General features: G+C 29.2%; 3 protein-coding genes across 5 annotated transcripts; 1 reads left to right on the forward strand and 2 right to left on the reverse strand.

Moving 5' to 3' along the window:
- Positions 1 to 3,315: 3,315 nt before the first annotated feature.
- Positions 3,316 to 6,575, reverse strand: LOC100166683 (H/ACA ribonucleoprotein complex subunit 1). The gene is made up of 4 exons (XM_001949055.5): positions 6,312 to 6,575; positions 5,915 to 6,027; positions 3,783 to 3,998; positions 3,316 to 3,707 (listed from the first exon to the last, which is right to left on the reverse strand). The coding sequence occupies exons 1-4, from the start codon at positions 6,391 to 6,393 to the stop codon at positions 3,438 to 3,440; spliced, it is 681 nt and encodes a 226-aa protein (XP_001949090.1). The 5' UTR covers positions 6,394 to 6,575; the 3' UTR covers positions 3,316 to 3,437.
- A 210-nt stretch (positions 6,576 to 6,785) lies between these two features.
- On the forward strand, positions 6,786 to 18,067 carry LOC100168759 (tumor protein p53 binding protein 1 homolog). 3 transcript variants are annotated; one of them, XM_029488321.1, is made up of 15 exons: positions 6,786 to 7,357; positions 8,909 to 9,048; positions 9,107 to 9,217; positions 10,753 to 10,850; positions 11,628 to 11,746; positions 12,265 to 12,415; positions 12,479 to 12,548; positions 12,705 to 12,888; positions 12,968 to 13,196; positions 13,278 to 13,423; positions 13,513 to 13,765; positions 15,240 to 15,463; positions 15,544 to 15,770; positions 16,253 to 16,301; positions 16,967 to 17,077. In XM_029488321.1, exons 1-14 carry the CDS (start codon positions 7,087 to 7,089, stop codon positions 16,268 to 16,270), a joined length of 2,241 nt encoding a protein of 746 aa, XP_029344181.1. In that variant the 5' UTR covers positions 6,786 to 7,086; the 3' UTR covers positions 16,271 to 16,301; positions 16,967 to 17,077. The 3 variants fall into 3 exon arrangements, with proteins under 3 accessions (XP_029344181.1, XP_003246625.1, XP_001949054.2); XM_003246577.4 differs by lacking the exon at positions 16,253 to 16,301 and adding an exon at positions 17,297 to 18,067 and having other exon boundaries at positions 6,788 to 7,339; positions 16,967 to 17,192; XM_001949019.5 differs by lacking the exon at positions 16,253 to 16,301 and adding an exon at positions 17,297 to 18,067 and having other exon boundaries at positions 6,789 to 7,357; positions 16,967 to 17,192.
- Positions 18,068 to 18,816: 749 nt separating this feature from the next.
- LOC100161204 (probable isocitrate dehydrogenase [NAD] subunit alpha, mitochondrial) lies at positions 18,817 to 21,593 on the reverse strand. Its single transcript, XM_001951734.3, has 6 exons — positions 21,324 to 21,593; positions 21,083 to 21,208; positions 20,541 to 20,713; positions 20,171 to 20,434; positions 19,845 to 20,094; positions 18,817 to 19,777 (listed from the first exon to the last, which is right to left on the reverse strand). The coding sequence occupies exons 1-6, from the start codon at positions 21,348 to 21,350 to the stop codon at positions 19,541 to 19,543; spliced, it is 1,077 nt and encodes a 358-aa protein (XP_001951769.1). The 5' UTR covers positions 21,351 to 21,593; the 3' UTR covers positions 18,817 to 19,540.
- Positions 21,594 to 26,045: the final 4,452 nt, after the last annotated feature.

A 26,045-nucleotide genomic window follows, 5' to 3' on the forward strand; every position in this document is an offset into this window, starting at 1 on the left:
TTTTATTATATCAATCGGTACGTTGGAAATAGAACACGTCTATAATCCTATGTTTCACGTGTGTTAGACAAAGACAGAAAATCGCCGCTTCCAATCCCCTTAAGGCATAATATACCTTATTTCTTTATTACGATTTGATACTTTGTTGCATGCTTTTATCCTCATCTGCCCGAATAACCAATGGCAACCATTATGATGTACAAAAAATAAATAAATACTAATTTCAAATAATTATTTCTACTAGGTAGTAGATTCCTATTACGCTATTATAATCTGTAAGATGTACCTACCTAACCAATTGCAACCATTTATAAACAGAAAATTATTTTCGACCGTAAATCGTAAAATCCTTGCGCACAGAGAAAATGTCAAAAGGTCATAGGCGCGATAACAGGAGTACAGGACGTATTCAGCTATAACGAATTTTATATTTTTACAATTCATATGTTATATCGATAGATAATTACTATGCAATAACAATTATATCATTTTTATTTTTAAATTATAACGATTTCTCTTTGTCATTTTGTGATAAATCATCATCCGGTGAATTAGAGAAATAATTATTACGAGTCGATTTAATAGATACCTATCGGCTATATTCAGATTATTGTGCAGATGTAGTGTCGTCAATTCGTCATAATGGAAAAGTAATTTTATTTTACATTGGGGCATTGTGCGTACGGCGTACCTATATACATACTACATACATACATTATATCGTAGGTACATAGGTAGGTACTATCCATTGGTAGGTTCCTACCAAGTACCAATCTATAATTTTTTTATTGTTTGACATTTATAGCAAGCCTCAGGTTGAATTTGTTAAAAGAAACTTTAACAATAATCATACTGTCATTTCACCCAATAGTAATATTATTTATTAGTACTAAATTATTACATTTGTATTAAAGTACCTAATCAGCATTATAATTTGAATAGCTAACTACCGTCAAACGGGCCAACTTGGGTCAATTTTGAAATTCTATTGTAAATAACTTTAAGATTAATTAACCTAGAGGTATTTTCAATGTTACATTTTTTTCAGTTAAGGTTTGATTTATTAATTTCTGTTGCATTTGAACCATACAAATTATTCCTTTTATGTTTTGTTTTTTTTGTATTTTTCTGCATGCCCCATGTGTACTGAATTTCGACAACATGGGGCACTCATCACTCATGTTTATCTTATGAAAAACGTATTTTATAATTTACTTAAATTAACTTGGGTCACTATCTAAAATTTAAAAAAAATACTATAAAATTTTCTGAATTTAACAAATATTTTTTGTACATAGTGAGTATATATTAATAATAAAAAAAATAAAAACATTTTTGTTGACCAATTAAATAAGTATTACAATAAAAATCTAAATAATAAGATCAAAAAATAATAACATTCTTGTTAGGTACTTATTAAATAATAGGTAGGTAACTTTCTTGTTTACCGAATAAATTAGTAGACCGAATAAACCAGGGTTGAATAACAGTGGCTCAAGTTGGACTAAATAAGTAAAACGTAATTTACAGAAATGTATGCAGGATTATAATAATTTATAATATAGAGTGGTAAATTCAATACATGTCCGAACATATTTTTTACAATCAATTTTTTTTATCAATTTTTATGTAAAATGTCTAATTCAATGAGTATTAGTGTACATTTTCAGACCTTTTCAAAACGATAGACATTAAACATAAAATTAATTAATAAAAATTAATATACTTATGTTCAAAATTTGATGCTGCAACACTACCAAACTGTTTTTAAATATTGTTAAGATAACAGAATATTTGTATCACATTAATTAATTGATAAAAGACCGTTATGGAGGTAAAACTAAAAGATAATATTTTGGGCCCAAGTTAAACACATGCCCCAAGTTGGCCCGTTTGACCAAATACCAATCCATTTGATGTTGTCGTTGGTAATTGGGTATCGGTATGTAGGTACCTATTATTAGTATAATTATAATATTACTCAAATTGAGTTAATTTGTTGGAAGTCCATATGATATTTTTAAAATATATGGCCACTATACGCATATACCTACATTAAAATTTATCACACATTTTTGTAATGCTACACAACAGTTATCTCCATTTTCCACTAAATTACAAAATTCATGGTAAGATCATATCCTAATATATTTTTAATTATTAAAATCCCAGTTTGACTCTGGAAAGTTTGATGGATTTTAAACAATATATTTTATAATTTTTTTTGTATTAAATTTAATACAACTTTCTTTATCTTAGTTGCAGTTATTGGTATATCAAACTTGGTCTTATAGGAAGTTGGAGCAAAATATATTATAATGTATTATTTATAAAATATAATGTTCATTTTTTAATAATACTATTATCCCAATTACAAAATTACCAATAGGGGATACAGTAGTTCATAGATACAATGTTGGAAAATTAAAACTTATTTATTTAATACTACATCTCAGTATAAAAATATCTAGTAATATATTATATTGTTTTATAATTTAAATTAAAAGTTAAATCCTATATCAGGAATAAAAAAATAAAAAGTAGTAGTACCTGATTAGTAAGTGTAGCCGTGTAGGTAGTGTGATAAAGAAAAATAAGCAATTTTATATTTCTGTGAATTACCAAGTATTTCATTTTTTGTTAACACTTTTAATTCTATACTCCGTTGTCGTAAGTTGATCAACTTTTTTTTTTTGCGCACGCGGAGTATGGTGAAAACGTTGTGACAATACATTTTTTTATGTATACACCGTGGTGTTTAGCGACGTACAACTGTAGAACTACAGTGAACTGTATTGTTACATTGTCCCCATACTCTGAGTGACCAAAAAAAAAAGTGGGTCAACTTACGGAGAACAGAGTATAGACTAACGTACTGATTTTTAATGTTTCATTAATTTTAAAAATTTAATATTACTAATATTTATTTATCACAAAACTCAGTGATTTATAAGCTTTTTGATTTTCAAACCAGGCTTATCTTGGTTCAAAAAAAAATAAAAAAATGCAAATATTGGAATCAAATCACAATCAATTGATTAATAGTTTGGTTCAAAAATCAAATTAATGACATTGGTTTTATTCGTTTTTAAAGCTTGATTCAAGTTTAATTAGGGTTTGGATAAAATTTGCATACATTGTTCAATTCATTCTCAAAAATCATAAGATAACTTAATTCAGTTAATAGAAGTAAACATATTAACTATTAAGTTTAATTGCATGAATGAATTAATAGTTAATACAGAATTAATTAATAATAATTTGTTTCATACTGGATAAATGTTATCAATGACATTATCATTAAGAAAGAAAAAATAATAAACATTAGTTTTTATCTATATTTTTTTAATAAAAGCTTAAGTCTAAGTTATAGTACATGATATTAACACAAATACGTATTTATTTAATAATTACAATTTTTTTTTTTATTATTAGTTTCATCTCTTGAAACCTCTTCCTCCTCCCCCTCCTCGTCCGCCACCAAATCCTCGTCCTCCACCGCCACGTCCAAATCCACCGCCTCCACCACCACGTCCAAAACCACCGCCTCCACGACTGCCACCACCTCCACGTCCAAAACCACCGCCGCCACGACCACCACCACCTCTACCACGTCCTCTTCCGCCACCACCTCCTCTACCTCTCTGGCCACCAGGTTGAGTTAAAAATTTCTTCAATGGTAACAATTTTGCTGGATCAATGTATAGCTAAAATATAAGACAATTGTAACAACTTGATAGTATCTAATTATACCTAATAACAGCTATTAAAATTATCTTTACCTTGTCAGCTCCTTTGAAAGATTTTGATTTAATTTCAGAGTTTAACTTTATGGACACAAAATAATCACTGTATGTGCCAAATATTTCATCTATTTTTCCAATTTGTTGTTTATTAGCAAAATATATAGGTGCATTAAAGTAAGGAACATCTTCCATTTCAGCCTTGCAAATAATGTCATCTTGACAAGCATGAGTAAAATAACCCAGAGGCACAACCTAGAGAAACAAATTAAATGATAATTAAGATTTTTCATTATAAATAACTCAATAAATACATTTTAAATCCCTACTAATTATTAATTTTGTACTTGGCAATAAAAAAAAAATAACAATGATAAAATTACTGAACTGCATATAAGAACACGCGTTGTATACAATATGTACATTAAAAAAGTCCCTTTATAAGAAGTTTCCATTTTCACTAATTGGCTATAATTTTCATTGGAACAATATGAACAAAAATATAATTCTTACTAATAATGAATCCATGTAAGTATTAATTAAAATAATAATGTATACATAGAAAACGGAATCCTATCATAAACCAATTGGAATTCAAGTTTTTTGATTCTTTACTTGTACCATGCTTACAGTTCAGTGCATCAAATACAAATACATAGAATACCTGAATAAACAATTTCGACTAAACAATGAAAATATTCTAGAAATTTGTTAGACTAAACCGATGTGAAAAATAATACACCGGGATATTTGGAGTTTTTGACACAAATTATAAACCGGTCTAGTTTAGCGAATTTCTAGATTGTTAACTAATATAAATGTAGATCAAGATTTTTAGGTGAAGTACGAACCAAATAGTTTGTTATGATTCGATGAAAAATAATATAAATTATTTCTATTAAGAATCGCGAAAAAAACCCAAAACTTAAGAAGACGCTACACCTGCATGTGTCGTCTTTGGTATGTAAAACATATCAAAAACTGTTTCGCGCGAGTAAGAACCACTCAGGCTACAGTCCAAACTAAGCAACCAAATTTTCACACCATAAAGAAGAGAACATTTACTGTTCAACATCGTTTTTATTTTTTCAATATCACAAATAAAAAGTTTTTATTGTTTAAAATTTAATTATTTTTGAGATTATAAAACTTGAATAACTTTTTTATTAAATCTGATATTACACAATTAATGTTCTACTCTTGGTTGTGTGAACATTTAGTTGCTTAGTTAGGACTACAGCCAAAGTGATTCTTGTTGCGCAAAACAGTTTTTGCTATGTTTTACATTTGTAAGACAAAGACAACACATGCAGGTGTATCGTCTTCTTAAGCACTTTTAAAAATTAGAAAATTTGTACTTAAAAAAACACAATTAACTTCAATCAATGCAGTGTATTACACTGTATAACAGAATAAATTAAATTATTTAATAAATATAATATATAATATGTAATTATAAATTAGTTAAAATAAATACAATAAAAATATAAAATTATAAAACTTATTTTGTAGTTATCTTTAAGATGCAACCACTATAGGTAATCTTGTAATCTTTATAGTGCAAAAGTAATGTCAATAGATGCTCTCTTCCCTCACACTGTCACATTTAGTAAAACTTTTAGACCTATTTACCCTTTACATTATTATGTATACAGATTGTATATTTTCTAACTTATATATTTTTATAGGTAGAAGAAAAAATAGCACAAGCTCTACAGTTTTTATTTTCATGATTTTTTTATAATTTAGATTCCATAACATAATATGTAAAATTTACCTAGTATGTACAGTTACAAGGTGGGACGTTACGTCCCTATTCAATTTTCTAAAATTAGGTAAGTTTAAAGTTACCTATGTAGACAAATTATAATATGGCTAAGGTTAGTAGTTACCTCAGATATTTATATATTGTATTAAATACCACCAATAAATGTTAATGTGGATGTTTTTCTAAAAGCCATGTCCAGACCTAGTACACGTTTGAAGCCCACAATATTTAGAATTTCCTCATAAGCAGTAACTTACTTGATACACAATATATCCTAAACCTAGACCATGTTTAATAGTTATATAATTATTTCTACCATTACCTAATTTATAGAGAAAGATGGTAAGAAAAAAAAATAATCTCTCAAATTTTGAGCAATAAAAAAATGTGAAATAATTCATACTTCTTCTGGAGGGCCTTGTTCTGCAAACCTATTGAAACCACCTCTTCCGCCACCACGGCCTCCACCACCGCCACGGAAATTACCACCTCCGCCTCCACGGCCACCTCCATCACCTAAAATTACAAAATAATGTTTAATATTTTTACTGTTATTATTAAATACAATTAATATTCAACATGAAAAGTAGAAATCAATAATAATTAATAGATAAACTTAGAAAAGTAATTAATTTGAAACAAATTTTAAGCTGAAAACAAGTATAATTATTTTACAAATCTTGAATGTCATCGCAATGGTTTTCAAGATTAAGTTAATAATAAATATAATAATAATTATGGAATCGTACTGCACATAAAATAGTATATCGGTGCTTAAAACAATATTATATGATTAATACCTCGGCCTCCTCGAAAACCACCACCTCCTCCACCGCCACCGCCTCCGCGACCAAAGCTATTTCTATTATTGTTGTAAGACATCGGAATTCAGAGTCAACATACACGATTATTAATTATTAAAATTTAAAATTGAGTATAAAACTAGTAATTAGAAAAAAAAAAGTAAATTGTTCATGTTTGACGTTTAGCCGGAAACATTTGAAACGACTACAAACAACAAACGTGCTACTTATCAACAACTTACTGTTACCACCTGTTATTATGATGTGAGGTTACCACGATGTTGATGATAACCAAGAGTCACAAGCACAAGCAAGATAGTATCCATAACCGTGGTCCATAACTCAGGCTGTCAGAAATTAATATAATCACAGAATAAAGAAATGTTATGTGGTATAATAATTCTGCACACAAGCACAACTACCAACTGCCTAAAAATTGTACAAGTCCACTATCAGATCACATTATATTCCTATCGGTTATCCAAAATCCAAATAAATCGGGCATCGGCCATCATGATTATTTCGGCGATATGGTCGGTGTGGTTGTGAATGGTGATTGTATACAAAATACATTTATGAATGCGCGAGTGTGCTGTATGTTTGTTGCATGTTCATTATACTTTTTGTCAAAAATCCAGTAAAATTCGACTTTACAATTTTTGCGGTTAACGCAAACCAATAATCCATTCGACCGTGGACGTCTGGTTCACGAGTCACGACTAGTCCTGTTTTGTCGTGATTAAGATAAACGGTGGACGATAACCGTGCGGACATGGATGACAAAATCGAACTCAAAACCGAGCATTCGTTGCCGGCCAAGACTGAACCAACAGACGACGAGATGGCTTTGTCACTGGCCAGCGACGAGACACTGTGTCTAGCCAACAACGGAATAGCGTTGAACTGCGATCAGTTGTCAGTCAACTCAGTCAGTGAATTTAATAACATCAATCATTCCGATATACAACAGCCCGCCAAAGACAATATAGTCACCAGCTCTCAGTATCTCACTGCCCAAACTGCCGGTACAGACATCAGTGAAAGTAATTATTATTTCATTAGAACTAGGTATAGTAAGTAAATAGGTACCGGTATATTTCTACTTTACGGCACTTTTTTTTTTGTATTTTTTTTTTTTGAAACTTATCTAGTTAAGTACGCTGAAAACGATGGTGAAGTCAGAATTTGGAGCTCGAACTTAGTTTCAAAGTTAGCATACAATACGTTTAATAACTTATAAATGTCCCGTCGCCAAGCTGTGGCCGTCGTGGCCTAGTGTTGGTATGATGACTATGCCATGAAAAGTGAACTGAGCTCGAATCCAGATAAACAGTTTTTCGCACTATTCACGTTGTATCAATGGTACACAATAATATTAATAATTGTTATTATTTCATCTTAACTTAAGTTCACCCGAGGTGATTTGCACAGCAAATAGGGGGATATTTTCGATTTGAATGTCCGAGCGAGCGTGTGACCACGCTGACAATAAACATATACTTTAAAAACAATATTTTTGAAAACCTTCGTTAAAGTCTTCGTTTTTCAAAAAAAAAATATATAAAAAATCAACGCGCACATGATGAGTATCGAACGCCGACAGACGAGTCCATAGGGCAATAATACTACCACTGCGCAATTGTTCTATGTAAATTTAAACATTATAGGTATTTTGGGGTTATTATATAAAGTTAATACTTCGATTAGCTATAACTTCGAAAATAACTTGGTGCGCCAAATTCTGATTTCACCAACGTTTTTTTTACCCAAAAAATAATTTAAAAAAAAGAGTGTCCCGTAAAGTAGAAAAGTTCCAATCTTAAATATTATTAATTTTAACAAAAGTTGTATCATTACAAATACAAAATAAATAATTATAATAGGCATATAAAATCGAATGTATAATACAGTCATTTTTATGTGAATACAATAATGATTGCAACAGAAACAGTAAATAATCCATGGACAATAATAATTAATCCAACATTATAATATCACTTAATACCAATTTTAAATTTATGACTGCGGGCAAATTTAATAATTACTAAAATTATTAATTATTACTAATGTAATACAATTTAATAAAAAAATTAATTAATTAATTAAATTTACAAGTTAAAATTTATAATTGCGGGATATAGAGTAACTATAATGCAATATATTTTTATAAAAATTAAATGAACAAAAATAAAATCCTATCAAGATATAAGTTAAAATTTGAGATTGTGAGCGATTCCCCTTAAACATTTTAGTGATGTAATTTTGTTGTATTAACTGTCAATTTTAAACAGTCGTTCATCGTTACCCACCATCATTTGGATGCGCAAACGAGAAGCGCTCTATCACCGACACGAGTATAGTGATATGTAAATAGGTTTAATATACATATTATGTTCAATACTGCCTTAAGCTCTCGACAAATGAAGGGAATTAAAGGTATCAACTTGTTAATTTTCAGTTTATAACACATTTTCTAATAGTTCCTAATAATTTTATGTTAGGTAGGTTCTTACTGCAAACATCTAGCATACTTACTTTATCCGCTTAGTATGTGAAATTTGTTTAATTATTTATTCAATTTTTATGTGTTTCAGGATCATGGGATTCTCATATCATTACTCCTCCTACATTGTTTCAAACAAGTTCTGAAATTGTATTACACGGTCCTCTCAAAGAAGTCCACGGTTCAACATCTGAAAGCACTGCAATTGATTCTGATAGAGAAATCCAACTGGTACTTATTAATATATTTTTTTTTGTGTTAAGATTAAAAATTAGAGTTATTTTTTTAGTTTACAGAAGATAAGGAAAAATCCGTTGACAATTTATATCCTGAATATGATTACATATTTTGTATTGCGGCTATAAGTAGGACAACACCAAACAGTTCTAAACTGCTTGCGGTATGTTATACAATTTTTTGCCTCTACTTTAATTACTTCTCATGTTAATTTTTATTTAAAATAATTTTGTAACATGTTCAATGTGTACCCTGTTAAGTATAAGATATCAAGGGCAAGTGTTAACTGAGAACACATACATGATCTGTATGGACCTTATAATGCATTACAATGTTTAGTCAGTATTTTATAATGTTTACCTTTACTATATGAGTATAAGCAGAGGTAATAACCCACAGCTATATATACACCAGAAGCACATGAATTACTACATTTATGGTTCATTTAACACACGTTTCTAAAATAACTTAAATTAATATACGTAAATTCATATACATTACAGTACAACCAGTAAAATTAGATCCATAATTTTCCTTCTCCAAGTGGTTGTTATTTTGTACTCTTTTTAACAATAATAGCCGTTTGGAGCATGAACCATTGCAGCTCTAATTTTTTACTGTACTGTAATAAATAATAACATAAATTGGTTACCGTAAAAGGTAAGTTGTTTTTAATTATTAATACTAAAAGCATTTCTAAAATGTTTAAATAAATCAAAATTAATTTTCATCATATAAATTTTATGTCTTATGAGCATACCCAGCCAGCTATGATCAAGTAAATATCATAACTCATAAGTAATTCTTTAATAATTGCTCTAAAATTATTACATTATGGCGTCCGATCGTAATATTTGAACTATCTATTAAGTTTGTGTTGGTTTTTAATTTTATTTTCCCGCCATTTTTCTATTCAAATTTTTAAATTAATTTATCTTGATATTTTACTTCGGTACTTTCCTGTTATACGAGATTACCCTGTTTTGTTCAACATCACAATCCTGTTATCTAAGACTACCAAAATTATACTTTCCCGTTATACGAGACTACGGCTATTATCGCGACTACCATCCAAGACTACTTTCGTTATCGCGACTACCTATCTTAGCTGATATTATAGCTGAATTAAAATAATACTAAATAAGCTGCGATTATATATCTAGCATTACGTATATTATTAGTTTTTGTCATTGGTGTTTCCCACGGCAAATTTGGTACATTACGAATAATTATTATGTATTTAATTTTTTTTTATAAAATTTGAATGTGGCCATCCCCACAATATATAAATTATTAATTATTTTATTTGTGGATTTACCATTTTGCAGTAATATTATTATTATTTTATTGTTTTCCGTACCTACCCCGCGCCAAATTTGGCACTTAACCGTGTAAAATACATTAAAAATAATTACTATGTAGGTATTTAATTTTTTTTCTTTATTTCATTTTGACCATCCCTACAATACATATTATTAAAAAATATATCAAAGAAGGCAATAAAATTAAGGTAGTCTCATAAAACTGGAAAGTACCATTTTGGTAGTCTTAGATAAAAGGATTGTGATGTTTCACAAAATAAGCGCGGTAGTCGCGATAACTGAGGTAGTCTCGTATAACAGGAAAGTACCTTTACTTCGAATAATATATTATATGTATAGGTATGTGACTAAAATTACTTATAAATTTGTGTTTTAGATATCAAAAATTGATTCAAACATAAAAGTTGATGTGAAGTCTGATGTATCTTCTCTTAATGGTTATGCTGCTGATCATTCTAGCTCGTCAAACTCAACGTAACTATTAATAAATATTTATAAATGTACTTTAATCAATTTTAGTTATTTATTTGAGTCATACAGTTAAAAATTCAAGGCTTGGCAAATTAATGATTTTTTAAATTTAGTTCATATGCACCAATAACAAAAAGTTAAAAGTAAATTTAACTATAGGTTAACTCAGTTATGTTTTAAAATTAATACACACTTTTTGTTAACTTCTTCTTAAGTTAAAAAAAAGTTCATATTTTTATATAACGCTAGAGTACTTAATTTTTTCTAATCCAAAACTAAATTATAGACAATTGTTAATACTTTATATGGTATTTTCATATAAGTTAGATTGGAAAATTTTAACTTTGAACTATTCACGGTAAATATTTGATGAAATTAAAATGAAATAGTGAAATATAATAAAATTAAAAACAAAATAAATTAACTTAACTTACTTATTAAAATAAAAAATAAATTTATTAATTTCTTGTTAATTGAAAGAAATCTATTAAGTTAATATTTAAATTAAAGAATATCTAAAAGTAACTAGTTAAGTTAAAAAGTTAAAATTAATTATTTTTTTAACTTAACTTTAAATTTTTAACTCGTTAATGCCCAGCCTTGGTTAACATTACATCATGATCAAAAATAGATTCTGTTATTATGATTATTTATTGCAGTACATTTATTGTTGAAAATATTTAAGAACTCAATATTCAAATAATAATTAATGTAACATTTATATGTAACCCACTTTATTTTTGAAACTTAATATTTAACAGTTAGTTATTTATTTTTTAGTTGTGGTCATTTAATGGAAGAACCATTTTTGGTACCAAAAGCTCCGCGAGATTCATTTATGTCATCGTCAGCATCATTTAGTGGTTCATCAACTGGAACACTTTTACAGCCATCAAAATGTAAGTTTGACTGATATCAAGGTTATAAACTGCTAATTTTCTTACTTGATCAGTATAGATTATGACAATTTGATTTTAAAAATGTTTAAACTATGTCACATAATGTTTTAAAATGTGTTATTGATCAAAATATTATGTACCTATTATTATATTTATTAAATCTTCCAATATCTACATAATAAAAAGTAATAGATTAATAATAAAACGCATTTTAAAAAATATGGGCCACTTGGGTACAATTACGTATATTATATTAACCCATTAACGCCGTGCGTTTCCATATGGCAACATAGATTTTTACAATCATTTTTGAGGTATAACATACATTTTTAACAACATTTTGGTTAAAATTGTAAATACAAAAACTCCGGTTTAATACAGGTTTTTTATTACTTATTTTATACATAATTAAAGTAAAAAAAAAATTAATTTTACTCACTAAAGTTTACTCAGGTTTGTTATTTGATAAATTGTTATTAGTCTTATTTATAACTACTTTGTTATATTATATATTTCAGCCAAACATAACAATATTTTACTATCAAAAAATGTATACACTTATCCAGAAAATTTAGCTTGTCACAAGTGTGACCATGTATATCCACGGGTAACAGAAAATTATATGGGTAGTAGTATGGACATCAAAAGTGAACCGGAAACTAAACCTCGGTAAAAAAATTATAGTCGGTTCAAATCTTAGTATTTACTATTCAAATATTTTATATCTTATAGTACTGGAAAATCAAGACAAAAAAAAAGACCAAAACAGAATAACGATAGTAGTTCAAAAAAAATTTTAAAAGTATGTCTTATTTAATATACTATCTATATAATATTACAATTCTGAATTCATAATTACATATGAATATAATTTAGTAATTATTTAATTAGCTATTATAGATTACAACACAAAGCAATCTAAATATTGTAGTTTTTTTGGTTTTTTTTTTTTTTTTAGAAAACAAAACAAAATTCTGAAAATGTTTTCAATGAGAAAAATGATATTAAAATAGAGGAACCTAAATGTTATGATATGCCAATCGATTCTGTCGAATATCCAACCAATGAAGAAAATCCAACAAATAATGAAATTCCAACAAATGATAACATTCCATCAAATGATCCTATTACATTCAAAACTGGTTTGTGAAATATGATTATTGTAAAATATAAAATAATATATAAATGATATATAATTATTTATTAATTTTTCTTTTATAGGTGATAAAGTATTTGCATACTGGATGGCAGATAAAATGTTTTACCCAGCTATTATAATTGATATAGACGCCCCAAAGTTTAAAGTAGAATTTTTATCCGACTACTATATAAAACTATTGAATTCTGATTGTCTTGTTCATAGTTCAGCTCTAAAAAAGGGGACTCTTGTCGCTATATTTGATACTGTTTCCCAAGAATATAGAGTTGGTGAAATTATTACTATTAATGAGTATGTGTAACATGGCTTATTCAGCATTATAATGTATATTAATTGTGATATATAAGCTTACAAAAATATTATTGTTTCCAGAGTACCCAATGGTGAAAAAACATATACAGTTGATTTGAATTCAGAGGAGGTTGTTGTTCCTTTTGAAAAACTAGTGTTGGATACGGATAAAGCAAGAAACTTGCAAGACAAAATTGTATTAAAAAATTATCATAGACTTAGCATGTGTATGTAATTGTATTGATATTTAAAATTATTTATTATTAGTTAATAATTATCATTTAACTTAAAATAATTGATTGATTTATGATATTAGCTAATGTATCTGAAGGAAAAAGACTTCGCTTATCCCGATCAACTAGTACAAAATGTAAAACTACAAAAAATGAATCCAGTAAACGTAAGAAAACTAAACAAGATGCTCCAGAAACCAATAAAAAAAAACGAAAATGTCTATTTCCTGAAGTACCTGATCCCAGGTACATTCCTAGTACTAGCACAGGAATTACTGCAGGAGATGATTATGATGAAGGTATCTTCCAAGCTACTTCTTCAGATTCAGACTTTGAGTAAGATATTTGATGTTTTTTCTGTATGTTTATTCATTGTTCTAACATATACATACATCCCCAAAATTATAATTAAGGTTATCAACATTGCTTGTTAAGAGGACGCTACCCATGTGTTTATTGTCTTTGTCTTATAAGTGTACGACATAACAAATTTCTGTTCACTAGTTTCAATAGTATGCTGTTAGTTTTTATATTAAGTGAATTGATCTATTATCAAACTTTTAGATAAGGACATCTATGCTTAAGCGTCAGGGAATTTTTCGATATTTTTATTTTGAAGATATGGGTATGTGAATATCACAAATAAAAATAACGAATAAATGCCAACGTTTAAGCAGAGATAATGTTCTTACCTAAAAGTTTGATAATAGGTCATTTCACTCTAATATAAAAACTGACAACACACTATTTCAACTTGTGAACAAAAATTTGGTATTTCGTACATATGTAAGACTGAGACAACAAATGCATGGGTATACTCCGTGTCACGAGAGAAGGAACCCGTTTCGAGCATGCAGACTGACGGCAGCTAGTGTTACTAAAAAAAAAATAAAAAAAAATATTTCACGCTGTATGCACGCCACAGTTAGAGGACACTGTAGAGGACAAAGTGGGGGAAACGGAGCTTAGTAACGCTAGCTGCCGTCAGTCTGCATGCGCGAAACGGGTTCCTTCTCTCGTGGCACGGAGTATAGCGTCCTCTTAATAATTTTTCTAAAGGTCAAACTAATATAAAAATTTAAAATATACATAATATCATTGATTATAAATACTAGACTAATGGGCGACGATAGTGCTCCATGACAACCACATACATTTTTCGCAATATATCGAATCGTGTAAATACGGGCCAGTGAGCAATCTATAATATTTATAATCAATGAAAATATTTACAGTAAACCCTCTAAAATCTCTTAGTCACAAAAATATCTTCTGCTATTCAAAAGGTTCAGTTTGTTAGAAAGTTTGTAGTTTGTCACCCTAAAAACATTAACTATTTGAAGGTGTCTGTTTCATTGTATATTAACGAAGCCGGGGCGGATTGGGCCTGGCAAAAATTTGCACCGATAACTTAAAAATATTTTTTTATTAGCCCAAATTTAGGCCAAATGTTCTATTTCTCCAGGGCCAATTTTATTCCCAGTCCGCCCCTAACTTTATTAAGAATAAAATGTTGGAATCGGTTAAAATAGTATAGTAAAGTTATTACTTATAAATTATAATTATTGTTTCATCATTTAAGAATGTTTACAAAATATAAACAGTGTGCAATGTTACTATAAGAATGTTTTATCTTACACAAAACTATAGAATTAAAGTAATAGTTTTAGGGTTAATTGTGTAGTATTTTATTATTATTTAAAAGCGAACAAAAATTATTTTCAAAATTATATTCCTTAATTCTTTTAATATAATAAAATATTTGTTTATTAAATTTTAATGAAATTATATCATTTTTCTTGTTATTTAGTCATGTTAGAGAAGATTTAACCAATGTTAACTTGTCTCAATTAAAAAACTCAGACATTGATAGCGAGCATTCATCTCCTGACAAAATTTGCAGTAAAGTTGTGTCTCCCTCCGCTAAATCCATAAAAATATTTGAGAACTTACATTTTATTGTCTCTTATTCTAAATATAAACGGATGCCAATGGCCAATGAGAGTGATGGCACTGATAGTGAAATCAACCAACGTATGTATACAATTAAAATAATACATTAGTTTTTCAATGTATATTTTATTATATTACTATGTACTTAATTTTATTTTCAGGATCACGTTATTTTCAACCGGATAAAATCCATAAAAAGTATCTGGAATCCCTAATATATAAACATGGTGGTGCTTGTCATAGGTATTTGAATGTATTACCAAAGTCCTGTTACAAGAATTCATACATTATTACTGATACTCCTTCACAAACTTGTAATTTTTTATTGGGTTTGAGTCTTGGTATACCAGCTTACCATCATAGATGTATTGAACATGCCATTTCTCAAGTAAGTTATGACACTCTTTTTTTTAACATTAAGCCAATTTAGCTTTTCAATTTTGTTTATACTTTATATATTATGTATAACTGAAGGAAAACATATAACCTTGGTCCCCCACTCATAAATATTGAGATTAGTCATAAAATTCAATATAATTCACTAATTATTATTTTGTTTTTTTCGTCAATTTTGTGCACCAAGAAGTTATTTGAAATATTGACATTATGTAAACAATTTTTAGTTAATATTGCTGCACGCATAGTTTTCATATGGTTTAGAACAAATTAAGGTGATAAACAACTCATATTTCGCAATGTACGATTTTTATTTTTAATGTAAGTATGAATTCTTTGATGAAATATCTAGACAACTGAGAAACTGTCTGTATGTAATCAATAAATATTATAGGCATCTTTACAACTTCATTATTCTCTCTGGTAGTTACTTACATTTTTATACATAGTTATTTAGTGGTTTATTTTTTTTAGCTATGCTCTGGACCTTAATGGCATGCAGGCCGGACTGGCTGGGATGCAGGTATGCTACGGCATCCCTTGCCCTAAAATATATTATATATTTAAAGACTCTAGACACCTAATGAACAGCAGATTGCTACCAACTTACCTAAAGATTGAGTTTGTTGTAATTTGGTACTTATTTACGTTTTTAACAAATATTTTTTTATAACAAAATAAATTATATTAATATTTAATAATTAATAATCTACATGTTTTAAATTTGCCTCAAAAATTTTTGCTATTTGCTTTTTAAATTGTGTAACATCTCGTGCCCTTTTTTACCAGCCCGCACCTGATGGCATGTAACCTATCATGCTTTTTTTCCCTATACACTTGAAAAAGGTTATTAATTTAATACTAATTAGTTCTAAATTATTTGACAATAGAATTATTGTTTAAAAATAAGCAAAAACATATTAAATTAAATAGTACTGTGTTATTATGATAAATTAAATAAATGTGAATGGAAAACATCAAGTTAATAAACTAACAATTAAATTTAAATTTAAAATAAACAGTAAACAAACTGTATAATAATTATTAATTTCTAAAGACTATTCTTTATTCAATTTATTGTGTACAAGTATATAATATTACATAATATTGTAAACTTTTTCAATCTTTTATACACATTATGTGTAATTATTAAATTAAATTAAGATTATGTATTTTCTTTGATTTCAGAAATTGCCATTCCCCGAGTTCTTAATAAAGAATGATATTAAACCTATACCAAACGGTTGGTCTATGGATAAGAAAGAAATGATCTTCCGTTCACCTGAAACTATACACTCGAACATATTTTCTGACTATGTTGTTTATATAGCTTTATCAGATGAATCCAAGAATAGTTTTTTTTCCAGTTTGTTAAAATTTTCTGGTGCCATAGTGTACACTATAACAAAAAGAGGTGCGTTAAAAGTTTATTACTAAGTGATTTATTTTTCACACTATTTTAATTATGAATATTAATAATATTATCGAATGGCCATACTTTATGTGTTTATTTACTAGGAGCGGTAAGTCTGCCATTAATACGCCACATGACAGTCATTGTTACCGACGACCAATGTCCAAGCTCAATCATGAATCATAAAATTCCCAAGCTATCAGTTATATGGTTAGTTCAAAGTTTATTGTGCGAATCTCCTCGTCCTATTGATGCCCACGAGAGTTATATCGCAATAAGTGATGAATGCGAATAAACTTATATTTTGTTATATTTAACAATTGATTGACGATAAGATTTTATGTTTTAAGATTATCTGAATGTTTATAAATTATTTCCAAACACTATATTTATTTTTTGGTATGTTGAAAAAAATATCATCAATATTTAATTTCATAATATGTTTTTGAACTATGTATTAATAATGTATTATGATTTGTATAATGTTACATGTGTAGTATAATATTATTAATCGGATGTCTGCACAAAATATTAAACGTCCCGATAACTTGGCATGTTACTACAATTCATGTGCTGTCCGTTGTTACTAGCTTTTTTTTTTTTTTACTCATTAAATCATAACTATCTTATGTATTTATTTGTTAGTGGAACATGTAAAAATGCTGAATGTTTATGGTAAACTATGATTTATATTATATTGTAACATTGAGTCTTGGCAACATATTAGCAACATTTACACTATGACTATAATATTTTATATTTTTTTTTTCCAAACATTTTTACTTTTGTCATTGTATGTAATATGGTACATTTAGCATGTTCAGTAATATTAACTGGTTAGAGAAATAAATGTATATGAAAGTACCACTTATATATTTTGATGAAAATCTTTTTTTAGTTTATTTTCAACCTTTGAATAAATGCTACTTCCGAGGCAGGAAGTAGAGTGATCCGATTTCAATAATTTTTTTTTTTTTTGAAAGAAATAATTCTTTAGAGGGTATGCTGGACTTGGATTTTCAAAATTCTGTTTCTGAACGATTTAGAATATGACAAGAATATCACAATCTATTGTTATTGTCATTATGTTTGTTTAAGCAAAGAAATTAAAAATCAAAGTCCAATGCGCCCTGTATTAAACTATCCTCTTTCTAATGAAAAAAATTATCAAATAAGAGAACTTTACATTGCGTTAGATTTTTCTATAAAGCATGCTTCAAGCAAAAATCACACTTTTATCTTTGATCGCTGGTACTCTCGACATATTGTGTGCGGAAGGAGCGCCTGCATAGACAGCCCAATAATCGCAATCCCACTAATCATCATTGACGACTAACACTAATGCCAAGGACGGCGTCAATGAAATTACGTATTGCCTAAATATTGCCCCTTATCATAGACATACGAGCAGGCCACTTAACTGGTATTTGTCTATCTATGATATAATCCGCAGAATAGTGGATTGGTATTAGGAATCATATCAGTGAGAGCACTTATTTTTAATTCTATTTTGATTTGGCTTGTGATAGTAAAGATAAATATTTCATATTTGTATAGATTTAATGTTAATTGTAATTACTAATAATATTGGTATGAGGATATAATTAAAATGAGTCACAGATGATTTCAGTAAAATAACAAAATTTTATTTTATTAAAATATTCAATAATACCGTCTAGTGACTAGGCACATGTATCTAATACTTTCATACTCTCATTAACAAAGAACAAAGATTTATTCATTATGCACATTTATAATTATTGCAATATTTCCTGAGCATATATATTTTGTCAATTGTTTGAAAAGTGTATTTTATTTAATGATTAACAGCACTATCATTAAGTACATAAAATATGTCGAATATCGCAACAATTTTAAAGACAATAATTTGTCTATCAATAATAAATAAATAAATAATAATAATAACAATAATGAAATTGTAAAGCAAATGATTTATTGTTAATAGTACATCAAGTCATGGGTGATAGATATTTTTTATCTTGAAAATTATAATATATGATTATATGGAAAATCAACGAACTAATTATATGTGATAAATGAATTAATGGGAAATGACTGTTAAAAACTTAACGAATGGTTTTCCTTCTAAATATTTATCACAGAAATAATGACTCAGTACTAGTAAAAAACATCATTTTCATAAAAATCCTAGTTAAATTATACAATTACTGGATTAAATATTATTTTTATATTTAAATAGAAAGGAACAAACACGAAAAACTCGAGAGGGTTATTGCTAATCTGTGTGGCCTAGTTTTTTCACAAAATAAATATACACAAATACAATAATTAAAATTGATGGACCAACATTATTACTTAACAAGAAGTTAAGAGGACTCTTGAACTTTACGGCAAATTTCATCTGTAAACTCAGAGCATTTTGCTTTCCCGCCCAAGTCTCCAGTTCTGTATTTGCCTTCTTTGATTGTTTCAAAACAAGCTTTTTGAATAATGTCAGCTTGGCTGTTAAGTTCCATGTGACGCAACATCATTACAGCTGATAACAGAAGAGCGGTAGGATTGGCCAAGTCTTTGCCGGCTATATCTGGAGCAGTTCCATGAACCTAAATAAATTCAGTTTGTTTAAAAACCAATGACTTCATTAAATTGAAGTAATAAACAAATACTTACAGATTCAAACAGAGCACCGTTGCTGCCAATGTTTCCACTGGGTGTTAGACCTAAACCGCCGACCAAACCAGCGCACATATCTGACAATATATCACCATACAAATTAGGCATTACCAAAACATCATAATGGCTTGGATCTTGAACCATAGTCAAACATACGGTGTCTAAGTATTTTTCTTCGAATTTGATTTGTGGGTACTTTGAAGATGCCATACGGCAGCACCTCAAGAACAAACCATCAGACATTCTCCTATAACATTTCACATTTTCAAACACATTAATTAGAACGTCATACACAACTGAAAAAGATTATTAGCTCAGCATACATTATGTTAGCCTTATGTACAGCAGTGACCTTGGATCGTTTATTTTCAACAGCATATTTAAAAGCAAATTCAGCTACCCTGGTTGAAGCTTCTTCTGTGATCAATTTGATGGATTGTACAACTCCTTCGACAATTTCGTGTTCAATACCTGAATATTCACCTTCAGTATTTTCACGAATTGTTACTACATCAACATTCTCGTACAATGTAGGATAACCCTCGAGTGAGCGACAGGGCCTTACATTGGCGTATAAATTGAATTCTCTAGAAAAATAATAAGCACAAGTTGTAATCTCAGATAAACACCAATATTCAATACACATTTTTATGTATATTATTTTTTTAAATTAGTAAATTAAAATAAATTTACTTTCTAAGCGCCAAGTTCAATGAGCGATGACCTTTTCCTACTGGTGTCATAAGAGGTCCTTTTAATCCAATTTTATTAGTATTCACCGATTCAATAGCTTTAGATGGTATTTTCATTGTACCATCTGGTGCTTTTACAGGAGTTACATCAACTACGTCCCATTCAATTGGAGTCTAAAAACAGAAATATTTTGTTTAAATTATAACTGCAATCAATAGGTTTTCAACTAAAGGAATTAAAAACGGTTACAACGGACAGATTTACTTTGGATTACAAGTCTAGTAGGTACCTATCTCTAAAGCAAACATTCAGTCTCTATCGTCGGCTACCACCAACTCGTTTAACAATACCGTACAAATGCAGACAGTGAATTAAATTCTGCTTGGGCACGTTCAACAAATCCACTCTAGTAAAAAGCGTTGAAAAAATAACCGAAAAACCTATTTTATGTGTTTGACCTGTGGCATGTAGTCTCACTAGTACGTGGCCAAGAGCGATCCGAATCGCAGATTGCTTACTTCGAGCGAGAGACAATCACTTACTTTGGCGGCTTCGAAAATCTTCTGAACGGCGGCCGAGATTTCAGGACCGATTCCATCGCCGGGGATCAAAGTCACTTTCCGCGCGTCAACACCGTAGGAACGAGCTAGGTACTGGGTAACGTTGTTCTGTCAACAAACCAACAACGGTTAACAGTGAAATTGTATAGGTGCTCCATTTACTACAGAGACGGTGATCGGAATCGACAAACGATCCGTTTATCGCCACGAACCGGATACTTACGATCTTGTGAAATATCCTGTGAGCCATGGCGAACGGTCGTCGGTGGGAGATGAGGTCGAAGAAGAACTCTCTCAAAGGGATAGAAACGGTCGGGAGAGAAATGTTCTCCTCAACTGGCCTGGCAGCAAGAGAGGGTTGATCAGTCGATCGTATTTTTAAAACGAAAATGGGTGAGAGGTTAAAGGAACAGATGTTTTACCGAACAGGAGAGCGGCGGCGGTTCGGTGACCGTAGGTACGAATCACGATTCGATAAAAATTATTACGACGGTCTGGCGCTCGGACCGTGTCGGACGGGCGGTGTGTTCGTCGTCTTTTTGTTCCATGACGACGGCGCCGTGGCCGTCGGAGGGAGAGGGCGGCCACCCGATGCGAATATGCGGACAATATGCGACGGCAGCGGCAGCTGCTGATAACGATTCCGATTTCCGGTGAAATTTAAATTTTAAAGTGAATGCAGATAGAGTTACTACAAAATAGATAAAAAAAAAAAATAATATATTATTATATTATTACGTTCATAATTTCATCATGAAGACATGAACGTGTTATTAATTATCAACTGTTATGTTGTAAGATTTTGTTGAAATTCGTCTTCTAACTATATTATACACTACAGGGGCGTGATTAAGGGGGCGTTAGGGGATGCGCCGGTTGTCGTTTGAGCTTCACTATTGTTAATTTTGACCTTTTTTGTAAAAAAGTTGCGCATTGTTCGATTTTTGGGTTATACATCATTTGTGCAATAATTGCGCATCAATATTATTTAACAATAGGACTGAAAAAAAGGACCAAAAATCACAAGTTGTTTCCTAAATGTCTTGTGGTACCTACCTATCTATCATTCACAACGATAATATTATTAATATACTTACCTACAGCAATCTTACAAAACAAAATAGGTACCTAATAAAAAATCTAAACCTTGTTTTAAATTTTCAATCCTTAGCTACAAAAATTGAACATTTTATAATTTTCACATTACGTTTGCCTATACAATAATAATTATTCAAAAAAAAGTTATACGTTTTAAAATCCAAATTTAAAAAAAAAAATACAATAATATAATAAAAGTACAACAATTACATTTTTAAAATAAATATTAATTACATATGAACTGACTATATATAATATTACATGCATATAATGTGTATTGTGTATATTACATGAATACATTATACATTTAATAGACAATTTTGTATTTTCGGACTTTTTGTCCGGCAATCAAAAAATGAATCTGGACTTTTTGCCCCTGGACTTTTCGTCCGGGATTCATTTACAACAGGCTCCTGAAAGTCAAAGTTTCTATAAATTAAATAAAACTTTTTACTAATAACAAAATAAAAATTTAAAAAATGTCGAGATTTTGATGAGTTTTGTCAACATTTTAAGTTTACCTAAATGCTTATTTTATAAAAACTTAAACTTAAGTACAAAATAAATTTAATATTTGGAACAAATTCACTTTAGCTACTCAGAATTTTTTTAACAAATGTATTTCAATGAGTTAAACACAATGGTGCAAAAAAAAAAATCAAATTGTTCTTAACTTGTTAAAATATTATGCAAAAAACATCAAAATTCGTTATAGGATTTATGCACGACAGTAAAGTACAGTGCGTTGTGTGTAAACGTAAAATTGCAAACTTTGGAAGGATATAACTTCCAAAATAATGATTTCCGCAAACTTTTTGTATACACCATCGTAAATAGTTCATAAGTTGTAGAAATACGTATGTTTCAAAAAACTTCTGGATAGCTAAAGCATACGCGTGTTCAGACTTTGGTGGCTGAAGGGGCACAACAAATTCTTAATTGTGAGACCTATTTTTTTTTTTTGAGACATGAAGAAACACTCATTTTTTTGTTACAAAATTCACAATGGAAGGAATATTTTTTTAATTATGATCAAAAAGTATAACCATGTCAAAACAATAAAAATACTTTTTTCCCATCCATTATACAAGGTAGACAACATACAAATTGTAAAACTATTAACTAATCAGTAATAAATAATTTGAGTCTCTGACAAAATTTAAATAATTTTAACAAGTCGTAAATTATCTAAACACATTTTTGAAATGATAATCGGTAATTGGATATTTTCAACTAATAAAACAATATGATCACTGGTTAGATAAAATAGTATTTAATCTGTGATATCACAGTGCAAGACCTGGTAAATGGGCACAACAGACAACAGTACCATTGCATGTTTTATAGTTATAAATAATCGATCAACATAATATTATAATGATCATATAATCACTAATTAATAAATGCGTACCTAACTAAAAAAATTTCAATTAATCAAAATCTGTATGTACTGCAGCCTGCAGGGTATACACGATTTTTTTTATCCTGGCATGATTTTGTTGGAGGCATAGTCTGCCGGGGGGCCCGTGCCCACCCGGCCCATCCCGTAAACACGCCTATGACCTAAAGCTAATGTATGCCAAATATCTTACAATATTGTATAGGTACTATAAATTGTGTAGAATTTAAAAACAAAATTTAATAATATTGTGTTTATATTAGTTATAGGTTTTGATAAAATAGTAGGTACATATATTTTCAGCTACCTCTTACCACTGTACTTGCAAATTTAGTATTTATTATATTTATTTTATGTGTAAAAAAATTTCTATCCCCCTAAGACATTCCTAATTACGCCACTGATATTCTAGTATAATACTCTTTTAGCGCAACGCCGCAACAGTATAATATAATAATATGTTCATACCCATGGAAACATATTCTGTTTTCCATGTTATAAAGCCATTGCAAATAATGTACCCATGGGTACTGCCCTCGGTGGTTCTGCATGTCAGCGAATTATAGAATAACATGGGAATATTGAAATATTATAATTTACAGAAAAGTACCTAAATACCTACTTACTAGGAGACCTCGGAGCCCGGAGGCACATGAAAACCGAATAGGTATGAATTCAGAATTAAATTGTTCAAACGATCAATAAAGATCATTCCGATATGTTTGGCGTCGTACGCCGTCACGCCGATGACGTTTGCTTCGATTAAATTTCATTATTGTGGTTTATCGGTCGTAGGGTAATAGCTGATAATAGGTGTATGGTTATTAGTTAATAACACAGAATAGTTTTCGATAATAATTAATAAACCTGTTGCCGCCTATCATATTTAAGTATTTTGTACCCAATCTCAGAATCTTAGCGCTGGCGATTAAAAAGTCTGAAACAATAACTTTTTACACTTTGGACGCGAAACGCAATATTATGGCCGTCTAATGTCCATTCTGTAATATTTCAATAGTATATTATACCTACCTACTACCTAGTATGATTCATCATTCATGTATACAGTCTAACGAGCTAACATTGTTTTGTTGAAATGCGCATAAAAAGCTAGTATTGGCTATTACCTATATATAAGTACAAGTAGTAATAACAGTACCTACCTATTATAATTTTATAAAATGTTCGCATATATCGATATATGTACAATTAGACAGTCACCAGAACTTTGGTCTTATACTCTTATAATATAGTTGTTACTTGTTATACCACTAAAACCTTTTAAAATATGCGCTTAGGTACCAATTAATTACTAGGACTGCAATGCGGTTCGCTGATTGCAAGAAATTGAGCTGAGCGAGTTAAACACACCGAAGCTTATTGAACTTGTTTTTTGAATGACATGGATTTGATAGATTCTGATAACTGAAAAGGTACAAATTAAAATGACAAATATAACTCTCAAACATTTATATTTAGTACATTTTTCTTAAATATTACAATTGACAAACCAAAATAACAAATTATAACCACGGAAGAACAACATTGTTTTTAGTATTTATTGATTTATCAATTTATTGATTGATTTATTTATTTATTTATTTATGGCGGATCTATGTTTCTACGGAAACAAAATTAAGGTATCAAAATTTAGTTTTTCGGTGATTATTCATCGATGGTAGGTAGGACATCGATCAAAACCACTTGTTGGCATTCAGCGATGTCCACACTATCACCGTGCCAAGTTTGGTCGAGATCGGTTTATCCGTTGCAAAGAAGTATGCCGTTTAGTAAACGGCTATCCCACGTATAAGCACAAACATTTTTTGAAAAAACTCAATACTAACTACTATTGTGAACCTTTCATATTATAAATAAATAAAAATACACAGAAAAAATATAATTCAAATTTCAAACATCGGAACCTACTTAATAGTTTATGTTACAGCATAGGCTATATTTATGCCATATTAAAGTGAAGAAAAATGTTAATATTATTATTTTTAATTGTATTTTGTATATCTATTAAATATTATTTTATATTTAATAGAAAATAATTAAAATTTTATTTTTCTTAGAAACGGGTGCTAAATAATGTTTTAAAAAAAAATTATACCTGTCATAGTTAAATAAAAATTAATTTAAAAAAAAATGTATGGTCAAACCAAACTTTATATTTAAAAGATTGATATTTATAGGAATATAGGATATTATATTATATACCTATAAACTGTTTAATCAGTTATTGGCAATTTAAACATTTTAATTTTTGTCAGTTTATCCACAATATTACGCGGTATATTATCAAAAAAAAAATAGTTTAATATATTTATTAATTATTATGTACCTTAGCGTAATAAAATAAAATAAACATAATATTATATTATTATATAATTATATAATATACATGTGCGATCTAAAATTGCTTCCGGTTTCGATATGCACCCA

This window comes from Acyrthosiphon pisum, chromosome A1 (assembly GCF_005508785.2).
Source record: "Acyrthosiphon pisum isolate AL4f chromosome A1, pea_aphid_22Mar2018_4r6ur, whole genome shotgun sequence".
NCBI classification, from domain to species: Eukaryota; Metazoa; Arthropoda; class Insecta; order Hemiptera; family Aphididae; genus Acyrthosiphon; species Acyrthosiphon pisum.

Coding starts and splice junctions, on each gene's coding strand:
- LOC100166683 (XM_001949055.5), bottom strand. CDS start 6,393: ATGTCTTACAACAATAATAGAAATAGCTTTGGTCGCGGAGGCGGTGGC. Junction 6,028..6,311: donor TGGTTTTCGAGGAGGCCGAG/GTATTAATCATA, acceptor TTGTAATTTTAG/GTGATGGAGGTGGCCGTGGA. Junction 3,708..3,782: donor CTTTCAAAGGAGCTGACAAG/GTAAAGATAATT, acceptor CTTATATTTTAG/CTATACATTGATCCAGCAAA.
- LOC100168759 (XM_001949019.5), top strand. CDS start 7,087: ATGGATGACAAAATCGAACTCAAAACCGAGCATTCGTTGCCGGCCAAG. Junction 9,218..10,752: donor ACAGTTCTAAACTGCTTGCG/GTATGTTATACA, acceptor TTTGTGTTTTAG/ATATCAAAAATTGATTCAAA. Junction 17,193..17,296: donor GTACACTATAACAAAAAGAG/GTGCGTTAAAAG, acceptor TTTATTTACTAG/GAGCGGTAAGTCTGCCATTA.
- LOC100161204 (XM_001951734.3), bottom strand. CDS start 21,350: ATGGCTCACAGGATATTTCACAAGATC. Junction 21,209..21,323: donor ACAGGATATTTCACAAGATC/GTAAGTATCCGG, acceptor GTTTGTTGACAG/AACAACGTTACCCAGTACCT. Junction 20,095..20,170: donor GTACATAAGGCTAACATAAT/GTATGCTGAGCT, acceptor GAAATGTTATAG/GAGAATGTCTGATGGTTTGT.